Genomic DNA, 12,500 nt, shown 5'->3' on the forward strand with positions numbered 1-12,500 from the left:
ATATATATATATATATATATATATATATATATATATGTATATATATTTACATGTATACATATATATATATATATATATGTGTGTGTGTATATATGTATATATATATATATATATATATATATATATATATATATATATATATTTATATATATATAAATATATATATATATATATATATATATATATATATATATATATATATATATATATATAAAGATATATATATATATATATATATATATATATATATATATATATATATATATATATATACATATACATTCATATATATAAATATATAAATGTATATATATATATATATATATATATATATATATATATATATATACATATAAACAGTATCTATATAGATAGATAGATGAATAATTGCTTGGGTCTTTTTAGTCTTAATTTATCCCAGTGATTCTACAAATATCTTTTTATTTAAATGTTTTTCTTTATTGTTGTTTTTCTCGTGTATATCTTCTTCACTCCTACCCTTTAAAATGTGCAATCATGATAAATGATAAAACATAGATAAGAGTAAATACTGTAAGGAAGTAAAACCTCGTAGATTATTAGGAAATGGGAAAGTACTCTGAGATTGTAGACCTCCGCCACGGCAGCTTATTTTTTGAAACTAGCCTGCCTTTCCCAGAATCAATTTAAACCGTAGGTGTATTTGTAGTCTGTTTGACAACCATATGCGAACATTTGGTTAAAGTTAAGGTTAATACGGTTGACCTTTTGCTCGACCTTAACCTTGACCTTTGACCTATAACTTTCCAAATTGAATCACTTCTACGTCCTAAATTAACAATTAGTCGCTGAAAGTTTTATTAGCCTATGAGTAAAATTATTGTCAGGAAGTTGATCCTAAACATACAAAAAGACAAACAGGCAAACGGATAAACTGACAAACAAAGGGGAAAAGCATAACCTCCTCCCAACATTTTTGGCGAAGGTAATGAAGTTATAACAAAGGACTATCAAGACGCGGAATCTTGCAAAGTACGAAAACTATTCAGAGAAATGACGTTATTATGACATTGTGATAAGGATTACAGCTCAGAATTAATACAAAGTTCACCATGTAGGATTTAAAACGTACTAACAACAAATATGATTTGCTGAACTTTGAATTTCTTTGATAGTCAAAATTCTCCTCAAGATAGTTTAAGACACCGAATTTTATTTCTTAGTGTAAAAAAAATGGAAACATTAGGCCAGACAGAATTTAAGGTTTTGTTTTGGTAAAAAAAAAGAAAAAAAGAAAAAGAAAAAAGGTTTTATGCAATGAGTCAGCTAGTAGAGTCCCTCGTATAAAGAATTTGTATTCCTAAAGATACAGATTTGGTCATAGAAAATACACAAAATCAACCAATAATAAAAATATACACTATAATTCAAATCGATAAACTAAATAAGAAAGTTCATATAGATGTAAATAAAATGATTGATGTGATTAAAAAAACCTATATTTACTTATGCGAATATTGTTTCTTAACCTACTAGAGCAATTTCTTTCAACACTATAACTTAGGCGTAATGGCACTGCCATTACGTCATCAAAGTCAGAAAACAAAGGGCATAAACTGACCAACTCCTTGTCTAATTTAGACAATTTGTCATTATTCAGGTAATTAAAATTATTGTTTTTATTGTTATCATTATTCAAACAATATAAATTATTATTAAAAGGATTAAAATTAGTGACTGAACAGTTATCTGCACAATGGTAAACGCATCGTTCAGTTGTTATAATGATGCCTTTCAAAGAAATTAATAAATATACAATAAATAGGAAACGAAATATAGGAAAGAGATTGCGCATAACAGTGATAAAGGCAAATGAATCTTAAGACATTTTTCATTTTTGTTCATTACTTTTCATATAGTTCGTTTATCTATTTATTTCCTTTTCTCACTGGGCTATTTTCCCTGATAAAACCTTTTGGTTTATAACGCCCCGTTTTTACGACTAGGGTTGTAGCTTAGCTAATAATAATAATAATAATAATAATAATAATAATAATAATAATAATAATAATAATCTCCCTTAATAATAAAGAACAAGGTTTGGCTCTCTCTCTCTCTCTCTCTCTCTCTCTCTCTCTCTCTCTCTCTCTATATATATATATATATATATATATATATATACATACATATGTATATATACATATATGTATATATATGTATATATATACATATATATATATATATATATATATATATATATATATATATATATATATATATATATATATATATATATATATATATTTACTCGGGTAGGGTGAGAGAACGTGTGTGTGTGTTCGTGTGTGTGCATATTTAACGAAACATTTTTGACAGGTTGCGTACACTAGTAACACTGAAAATAGATGGAAATGAAAATTTTTTTTATTTTTTTTTCTCATGATTCCTACAGGCAGCTTCTTCCTACCGAAGGACCAGCAGGTAACAGACCCACCAGGTCCCGAAGTGACAGAGTACGAGGGACTGGCCTACCTGGGAGAGTTCCCACTAGCTTGGGCTGCCTGCCTTGGCAATGAAACAGTGTACAATAAACTTATAGACTTTGGAGCCGATCCAAATCTTCAGGATTCTTTTGGCAATATGATCTTGCATATGGTGGTTGTCTGTAACCAACTGGTAGGTAGCGCATGGTTTTCCCGTTTGATTTTTACCGTCTATAGTCGCTGCAAGGATTCCGGTCAAAATAAGCTCCATCCCTGATGATGTCATAAACAATTCTGTTGCCTCCCACGTTAGTGGCAGTCACAATACATCTTACGAATTTCAAACTATACGAACTTATAATTACTTTAAGGGGATGTTCTGTGACCAATATTAACGCGGGAGACTACATGATTGGCTGTGACGTCATCCGGAGGCGGGGCTTATTTCTCCCGGAATCTGAGCGGCATCTATAGTAAGGAAGACTTCTGGAATTTGAAATCTTATTAGCTTGTTTATATCTAAAATGAATATTATAATATTTTCACATACTTTTTTTTCAAGAACATGGGGTATTTCATTTTAATTTTAGATTTTGATATAATTCAATTTAACGCACTTGAATGAAGACTTTTTTTTATCCCGTCGTTTTAATAACATGGAAAAGATTTTATTAGGTAGGCCTATGGACTTTTACTTCAATATGTATGTGTGTGTCAGGCATAGATCCAATTATCATAACACTTTTAATATTTGACATTATTTACGTGTAAGGAGTAAATATTCCATTATACGTGGAATCATAACTCATTAGTTATTCATGAATAATTTAATTATGCCGATTTAAATTCCTGATGAGAAAAGTAAGCCTACTTTGAATCTGTAATCAGTAAGGCAAGTTTTGTCGCATATCTTTTGCTGATGATAAGGATTGGGGTTAGCTAAGGGATGCAACTACATGTTCTGTGCAGTCGAGAAATCCATTTCTAGAACCATTCGAAGCTTTAATGTTTCACTTATTTTATGTCTATATGTTGATCAAGGTTATTGATCAATATTCATCTGAATTCAAATCATCTTTTATCTGGACCCTAGGCCTAGCCTGTGGATACAAAGATTAATGGCTTCCTCTACATCTAAAACATCATATATATATATATATATATATATATATATATATATATATATATATATATATATATATATATATATATATATATATATATATATATACATATATATATGTATATATATATATATATATATATATATATATATATATATATATATATATATATATATATATATTTGTATGTATGTATATACTGTATATATATGTATATATATGTACAGTATATATATATATATATATATATATATATATATATATATATATATACTGTATATATATATACTGTATATATATATATATATATATATATATATATATATATATATATATATATATATATATATATATATATATATATATATATATATATATGAAGGTTGTATCCAAATCTACATTAATTCCTTCTTATATACTGCCAAATTATTATAACAACGCAACATCAAATTTTCATCAAATCAATTTATTATGAGAATATATTCTAACAACAATTTAATCACAAACCGATATATTCATAACCTCTTCCAAGCAAATCACCGTAAAATAGGCAGCAATGCCTCCTAGCCTCTTTCTTACAAAGGTCAAACTACGTTTATGTACATAGTCTAATATTATTGCATTAAAAAACATAGTTGGACTCTGGGAAAGGCAGAGGCGAGTAAGCCCGCATACCAAATTACTAATTTGGTCGACGGATATATACGTTTGAGAATTTGAATTTGCAAGAGGCATTCTGAAATGATGTCATAGATGGAACATATTAGAAAATATTTTTAAACGAAGTCTTTAGCGATGAATGGGAGCGTGGATATTATTATTATTATTATTATTATTATTATTATTATTATTATTATTATTATTATTATTATTATTATTATTACTTGCTAAGCTATACAACCCTAATTGGAAAAGCAGGATGGTATAAGCCTAGGGTCTCCAACAGGGAAAATGGCCGAGTGAGGAAAGGAAACAAGGAAAAATGAAGTATTTTAAGAACAGTAACATTTAAATAAATATCTTCTATATAATCTATAAAAAACTTCAACAACTCAAGAGGAAGAGAAATATTGAATAGCATGGCAGCAGTCTCGTAAAATTTATAGTTATCTGAGTGGAGATACCCTAACATGTTGACAGGGTTTGGATTTCGCCATGATCAGCAAAGCTGTACTAGTCAGGGCAACCCATACTAGGCTGGTTTGCTATGAGCGATCAGACTATAGTCCCCTACCATCACTAATCTACAGTGAGCAGCGTGTTAATGAAAATTGGCCAAACCACAAAAAATGAATTGACATGTCTGAGGCCTTTGTCCCGCAGTGTAATAAAGCGGCTGCACTTGTTATTGTTGTTGTTGTTGTTGTAATTGTTGTTGTTGTTGTTACTGTTGTTGTTGTTGTACAGGACTGAAGGCCATACGATTTGGGAAAGGCACAGAGGAGAGGGAAAATTGTGCGGTCAAAAAATGAATACAATCTGGTTATGCAAATAAGAAGGGGGAATTTATATTAATAAAACATTTCCCAAAACCAAACTTTTGAGAATGATGAATGGGAACGAAGGAAGGCTTGGAAATCCTGAAGAGAAGAGGGTTTTGTGAAGACTTAATTGGTGAATAGTGTTAATTTTGTATAACGAATCTCCATTGCTTCATATGATGGAAAATTAGTTTCTTTATAATTTACTACTGGGAAATAACTACATTTATTTTCCCTTATAGTTGCTTACTTATTTCACCTATTTATTTGTTTCTATTGATTTTCTATTTATTCGCCTTTACTTGCTTTTCCTCTATTTATTTGCTTTTACTTGTTTCATCTATTTACTGTTTTTTCCTTATTCTCATTCATATGTTGGATCAACAAAACCAGTCAAACGAGATGGACTCATATATATAATTTTTTTTTTTTAATATCTCTCTATGATGTTCACACCATTTAGGGTGAGATGACCTATATGTGATAAATACATGTAAATATATGGTGTATGAAATGTATTAGATAAATAACACCCGGTAATTATGCCGATGGGGAGAGATAAAAGGCTTTAGATGCTCTAACATGCATTTTAACAGCTCGAAAAAGGGGACAAATGCATTGCATAACAGGTTCGCTCATTAAAAACGACAATCCAAATATTTCGCATAACAGTAACTTTGTAGATACTTGCTTTCATAGATATGCATATAAACGCATGTATACATATTTACGCATGTGAGGTGAGGTAGAAAGCAAGATTATTACCCCCCAATGAAGTTGGAAGGAGGTTATGTTTTCACCCCTGTTTGTGTGTATTTGTTTGTGAACAGTTTCATGGCCACAGTTTTAATCGTAGAGTGATGAAAATTTCAGGGATTAACTATTATGTAAAAAGCTGGAAATGATTAAATTTTGGAATGTCAAGGTTAAAGGTTAATGTCACGATCAAGCAAAATGTCCAATTCACGTAATCAGCCATAAGTTTGGATATCGTTGTCACATACTTGATTCGTATTTGAGTGTATTAAAATCTGCGCCAATTAATACATGTTAAGGTCAAAGAGCAAGGTCAAGGTCGAGCAGAAAGTCAAGAAATAAGATGTCGCGGCGGATGTCTGCACTCTACTTTACGACCGTCTAGTTCTACATTATTTTTGTCAAAATTTTAGATAACTAATATATCTATCTATCTTTCCATTAATCAAGGTCTATATACCGACTCACACACACTCATATATGTATATATATACATATATATATATATATATATATATATATATATATATATATATACATACATATATATATATATATATATATATATATATATATATATATATATATATATATATATATATATATATATATATATATATATATATATATATATATATATATAGCATCAGCAGCCGTTACTAGCCCACAGCAGAACAAAGGCTTCAGGCATGTCCTTCCATTTGCGTCTGTTTATGGTCTTTTTATGCCAGTCCACTGTCTGTATTTACTGTATACCAGTAAATACATATATGTATGTATGTATGTATGTATGCATGTATGTATGTATGTATGTATGTATGCATGTATGTGCAGAATTATGTATAGGGAGTTCCTTTAGTATTCAGCAGTTTAAGCATGTATGTGACAGAGAACGTTGTATTATATATTTTTTCTTCTGGATTCTATTATTGGTAAAACAAATAAATAAAAGTGTCATAATTTTTTTTTATCATCGGTGGAAAGGGACAGAGAAGGAAATGTTGTTACCTTATGTAACCAAGTCGTGGTAAGAATATTCCTTTTCTGTCTACAACAATCTATTTGTAACATAGATAAGACGGAAAGAGGATACACGCTATTGACCGACTGCCATGTTATCTGATCTCTCTCTCTCTCTCTCTCTCTCTCTCTCTCTCTCTCTCTCTCTCTCTCTCTCTGTATTCGGTTACAACTCTTTCACCTAACTTACGTAAGTGAAAAGACACGTGTATATATATATATATATATATATATATATATATATATATATATATATATATATATATATATATATATATGTGTGTGTGTGTGTGTGTGTGTGTGTATAATCTCATTCATACTAGAATGACATTCTGAGTGATCTTTTGCATTTGAAGAGGTCACAATTGTATAAAGGTATTGAACCTGTTTAACCTATTGTTCTCTTTAATGAAAATCTGGTCACCATAATTGATAGGCTTATCCCTTCTCTTGTGTTCAACCAATTGAAAGACGAAACCCTGGTCCAATGAGGACTGTATGCGTGCTTATTTGGGGAAGAAGGAGGCCTATTATCTTTGGAAGGGTAACAGACTAGATTTGACTTGGAATGACTATACTCGGCTCAGAGCTGTTGCTCAGAGACTTTATGCTTCAACTGAAAAGGATTGAAATTTGACCATTAAAGAAACATTTTTTTGGTACAACCCAGGAACGTAAGTGGTGTGCTACCCTTAAATTTGTACTCTTTGGTGTAGATGCAACAGTTCTTCCTATACTTAAACAGATGGACCTGTCAACCAGTCTAACGGAAAAAGCAATTTTTTTCGCTGATGTGTTTGAGAGTAAGCAGGGTAATGAGAAAGTTAATCTTCCTCATTCACGTTTTCCTGAGGCTAAACTAACTAGTTTAGCTTTTCGATCCCGTGAAATTAAAACACTATTGATGAACTTTAATGCTTATGGAGGTGTAGACCCAAATGAAAATTTTATTTTGTTTCTTTTTAACAAAGACTGCGCAAGTTAGCAAGAAGAGTTTCTTTAAATAGTTGTTGGAAAATTCGCAATGTTACTCCATTAGGTAAATTTGATTGTGGTAGCTCTAACCCTGCTGATTACTGCCCAATTTTCATTACTCTTTATTATATAATGTTTTTGAACGTTTTTTGGCAAAATGTCTAAATGGGTATACTGAAGGTAATAATATATTCCTTAGTTTACAGTTTGACTTTCACGAAGGCCTTTGAGCATGTGACACCCTTAATACAATTCCCATGCTGTACAGAAATCCTTTGATTGTAATAAAAAAGTTCGTATGATTGGCCTGGATTTTATTACTGACTTTGACTGGTCAATCATGAGGCCCTCGTTTTCATACTCAAATAGCTGTGAGTGGATGGGTAGTTTCTTAGCATCATTATTGAATTTTTAAGTAATACATCACACAGAGGAGTAGTTGATGGGGACCATAGTAAGTATAGGAATGTGATATCTGCTGTTCTTCAGGGTAGCCATTTTGGCCCATTACTTCTCATACCATATACATATGTGGTTTGACCTAGAAAGAAAAAACAAGCTCGTTGCATAATGCAGATGATGCTACTCTGCATCAATTCCATCTCCTGAATGTAGATCTGAGATTGCTGAATCTCATAATAGAGATCTAGCTAAAAGTAGTGGATGGTGCAAATTTTGGGGCATGAAGATGAATTCTAACAAAACTTCAAAGTATGATTGTAAGTAGGTCAAGGACAGTGGCTCCTTAACATCCAGATGTCTGTATCGATGATATTTTTATAACTGTGTACAAATTTCAAATTTTAGGTGTGATTCTTTTTTGCATATTTATTTTAGTGAAATGCATTAGGTCTGTTTTTTCTTTAGTTAAACAAAAATAAGCTTATTGAGAAAGTCTTTTAAGATTTTCTGTAATCAATCTATTATAAAAAAAAGGCTTTAATTCTTTCATTCTACCTTGTTTTGAGTATTGCTTTCCTGTCTGGTCTTAAGCTCCAGACTCTCATCTAAATTTGTTGAACAAAAACTTGAGATTTATTAAATTTCTTTTTCCTGATCTTGATATTAATATCTGTTACTGTCATTCAGTTAGTTCTTTATGTATGTTGCATAAGATTTTTCATAACTCTGACCATCCTTTACATTCATATCTTCCCATACTGTACCATTCTGTACGATGAAGTCCTAGGTATGCAGTTCATTCTAACAGGCAGGCCTTTTCCATCATAAGGCTAATCACTACACAGTCTTCTAGAAGTTTTATTCCATCTGTGACCAGATTGTGAAACGATCTTCCTAATCAGGCAGTTGAATCGGTGGAACTTCAGAAGTTCAAACTTGCAGTGAATAATTTTACGTTGAACAGGCTGACATAAGTATCTCTTCATAGTTTCTTCTTCTTCTTAGTCTGCATCTTTTCCCACTTCTATGTGGGGTTGATGTTTCTGGCCAGCTTTCTCCATCTAGTATTAATTTTATTCTGATAATATCCACTGTCCATATTCGTTTTGGCAAATCTTTTATGACCGAATGCCAATCCTGGCACCAATCCTCCCCACTTACCTGGGCTTGGGACCAGTACCAAGTTGAGGCTGGCTTACTCCCCCTGCCCTCAGTGGCTGGGTTCTCTCTTCATAGTTTATATATGCTACATCTATTTCAACGTTGTTACCGATCTTGAAATATATTGTATTCTTCATTCTTTTTTTCTCACATAAATTATTTATTTCCTTATTTCCTTTCTTGACTGTGATATTTTCCCTGTTAAAGCCCTCGGGCTCGTAGCATTCTGCTTTGCCAACTAGGGTTGTAGCTTAACTACTACTATTACTACTACTTCTTCTACTACTACTACTACTACTACTACTACTACTACTACTACTACTACTACTGATAATAATAATAATAATAATAATAATAATAATAATAATAATAATTCTAAAGATTTACTTTTCCAGTACCTTTGATATGTTAACATTACATATTTATATTTCAGGTTTTCTTTAGTCTAATATTACCTTAAATCCTTATTGTTCTCTTAGGCGTTTTCCATTTTTTTACCAGATTTAGAAAACAAGTTTTTTACAACTACTTATATATTCCCCAAACAGTAAATATAACTTTCCCAATTCCCTAATTTGAAAAATCTCCTATTCTACAATTTCTATGAAACTCACTTAAAATAAATGTCCTCATCACAATGACAGGGAATGTTTTCCTACGCCCTAAGACATCCCAGAAATCCTGCGCAGGATGGCATCATGAATTTGGCTGGTCTGACCCCTTTGACCTTAGCCTGCAAATTAGCCCGCTCGACCATCTTCAAAGAGATGCTGGAACTGACTTGCATCGAGTTTTGGAGGTATTCGAACATCACCTGCAGCGCGTATCCGCTCAATGCCTTGGATACAATCCGACCTAGTGGAGAAACTAGTAAGTTGGATACATAATCCAGTAATTTGTTCTTTTAACTTACACAGAAGCCTAGATTATAAGGAAGCTTAGTTTGCTAGGAGGAGTGGCAGCGTGTATCCGCTCAATGCCTTAGATACAATCCGACCCAGAGGAGAACCTAGTAAGTTGGATAAATAATCCAGTAATTTGTTGTTTTAACTTGATCAGTAGCCTAGATTATAAGGAAGCTTAATTTGTTAGGAGGAGTGGCGGAGCGTATCCGCTCAATGCATTGGATACCATTCGACCCAGTGGAGAAACTAGTAAGTTGGATACATAATCCAGTAATTTGTTCTTTTAACTTACCAAGTAGCCTAGATTATAAGGAAGCTTAGTTTGCTAGGAGGAGAGGCAGCTCCTCATTTGTAGCACCACTTACCCAATGCTGTTCATGTCATTGTACCCTGATGCCTTAATGATTCAGTCATGGAGTCAGTTACAATATGTACCTAAAAGAACAATTAGGCTTTGATGACCATTGGGATTTGCCAGCATGAGTGACTATGAATAACCAATACAGTTGATCTAAATCTAAACAATATAAAATTTCCTTCCAGATTGGAACTCAGCGCTGATGATCATTTTGAACGGTACCAAGAGTGAACATCTTGACATGCTTGAAGGTGGAATCATCCAGAGACTTCTTGAGGAGAAGTGGAAGACCTTTGCCAGGGTAAGTCATTTCTCAAGAACCGGCTGAATTCTATTCTGAGTTCAGCCCAAAATCTTTAACATGCTCCACTCACAATTGTCAGCGGCCGCTACATTATCACAGTTGATTCATGTAAATACAACGATAATAATTATAGATTATAGGTGATTATGATACCTTAAACAGTGAACAACGTGGCTGGCGTACGCAGCTCTTTCATGTACCGTTTACCAGAACAGAGGAGCAATGAGATAATGTTCATTTGCGAGCAAGCCAGAGCAGAGACCATTTGAGTGGCGACCAATCACAATGCTTGTGGGCGGAGTCTCACCCCTGATTTTGAAAACTATTTAGTGCTTGAGTAAAGCAGGCCTAATGGCCTATGTCTTATACAACTGACTATAGATAATGGTTACTATTGGAGAATGAAAGCTGAAGGCTAACAAGCTGGAAAATACTTTACCGTTTGTCCTATTGTGGGGCAATGGTACCGTTATTTTGTATCATAATGGAAAATATTACACAAACAATTAGATATTCTATCTACCTAATATTTTCATTTTAATCTAAAATCTAACAGCCTAGAAATAAATCAGAAGCCAGAATCTTTATTTTACAGTACTAAAAATTCGACAGGTCTTACTCAATGTTTACAAGCTTGGTTTAAATAATCTCTTGATTTTTCTAGTGGAATCAGAATTGAAATAAAAATGTTAGACTTTAAACTTATCATTAATAATTTAGCTTTTATCATATTGTAAAATAATATAGCTCACAATGAAGGGAGAAGGAAAAAATTATATTATACCTTTATCCACAAACACAACATCGGAAATGAAACGGAGTGTTAATTGTCTTTACATAACGTGTCATCACTTATGTTATTATCATCCTTGTTGCTATAATTATCATTATCATTACACAAAGCAACACCATCTGTTGAACTAATTATACAGAGTGCTATCAGAAAATATTCTACGTTCCACTGTAAATTAATAACAAAGAGTTATCCTTCAAAACAGTCTAGAAATTCCATTCGTTTTTATCCTTCAAATAATCTGTGGCATGAATAAGAAATGTCATTAAGGAGACGAGTAGATTCCACTCTCCAGAAAACTACCCAAATTCCACGAGGCACTTGGAATTCTAGAATCTCATTCTTAATAAAATGCCTCTATATTCTTGGAATATTATTTCCCCCCAGACAAGTCTCTGGAACCTAGGAATTCATAGAGCAAGTTGAATGATGCCATTACCTCCTTGAGGATCGATATGAACCACTCTAAGGAAAAGAGAGCTATGACAAAAAAGTCCTTAATACTAGAACCTTTCTTCAAAGGGAAACTCGACTAATTAAAAGTCAGAAAAAAAAGTTTTTTTTTTTTTTCATCCAAAACTATTTTGTCTATTTATGTTCTCGTTCCAGAAGCTTTTCAGTCTATAAAGTGAAAAATATAATGGAGTCTTTAGAGGAACATAATGAATAGGCTTGGACTCTTTTCTGTTTAATTTGTAAAAAGGGAAAATTAATAGTCTTGCCTCTCAGTTGGATTATCACTGGTGGAAGTTAGGAAGC

The 12,500-nt window shown here is 32.0% G+C and overlaps 1 protein-coding gene across 1 annotated transcript in view; it reads left to right on the forward strand.

The window, feature by feature from the left end:
- iav (transient receptor potential cation channel subfamily V iav) overlaps positions 1-12,500 on the forward strand; it is a 94,957-nt gene that overhangs the window by 36,252 nt on the left and 46,205 nt on the right. The window contains 3 exon segments of the mRNA XM_068374607.1: positions 2,432-2,655; positions 10,026-10,251; positions 10,830-10,945. Of these exon segments, the coding sequence (XP_068230708.1) occupies positions 2,432-2,655; positions 10,026-10,251; positions 10,830-10,945 (566 nt within the window).

Source organism: Palaemon carinicauda, chromosome 6, assembly GCF_036898095.1.
Source record: "Palaemon carinicauda isolate YSFRI2023 chromosome 6, ASM3689809v2, whole genome shotgun sequence".
NCBI classification, from domain to species: domain Eukaryota; kingdom Metazoa; phylum Arthropoda; class Malacostraca; order Decapoda; family Palaemonidae; genus Palaemon; species Palaemon carinicauda.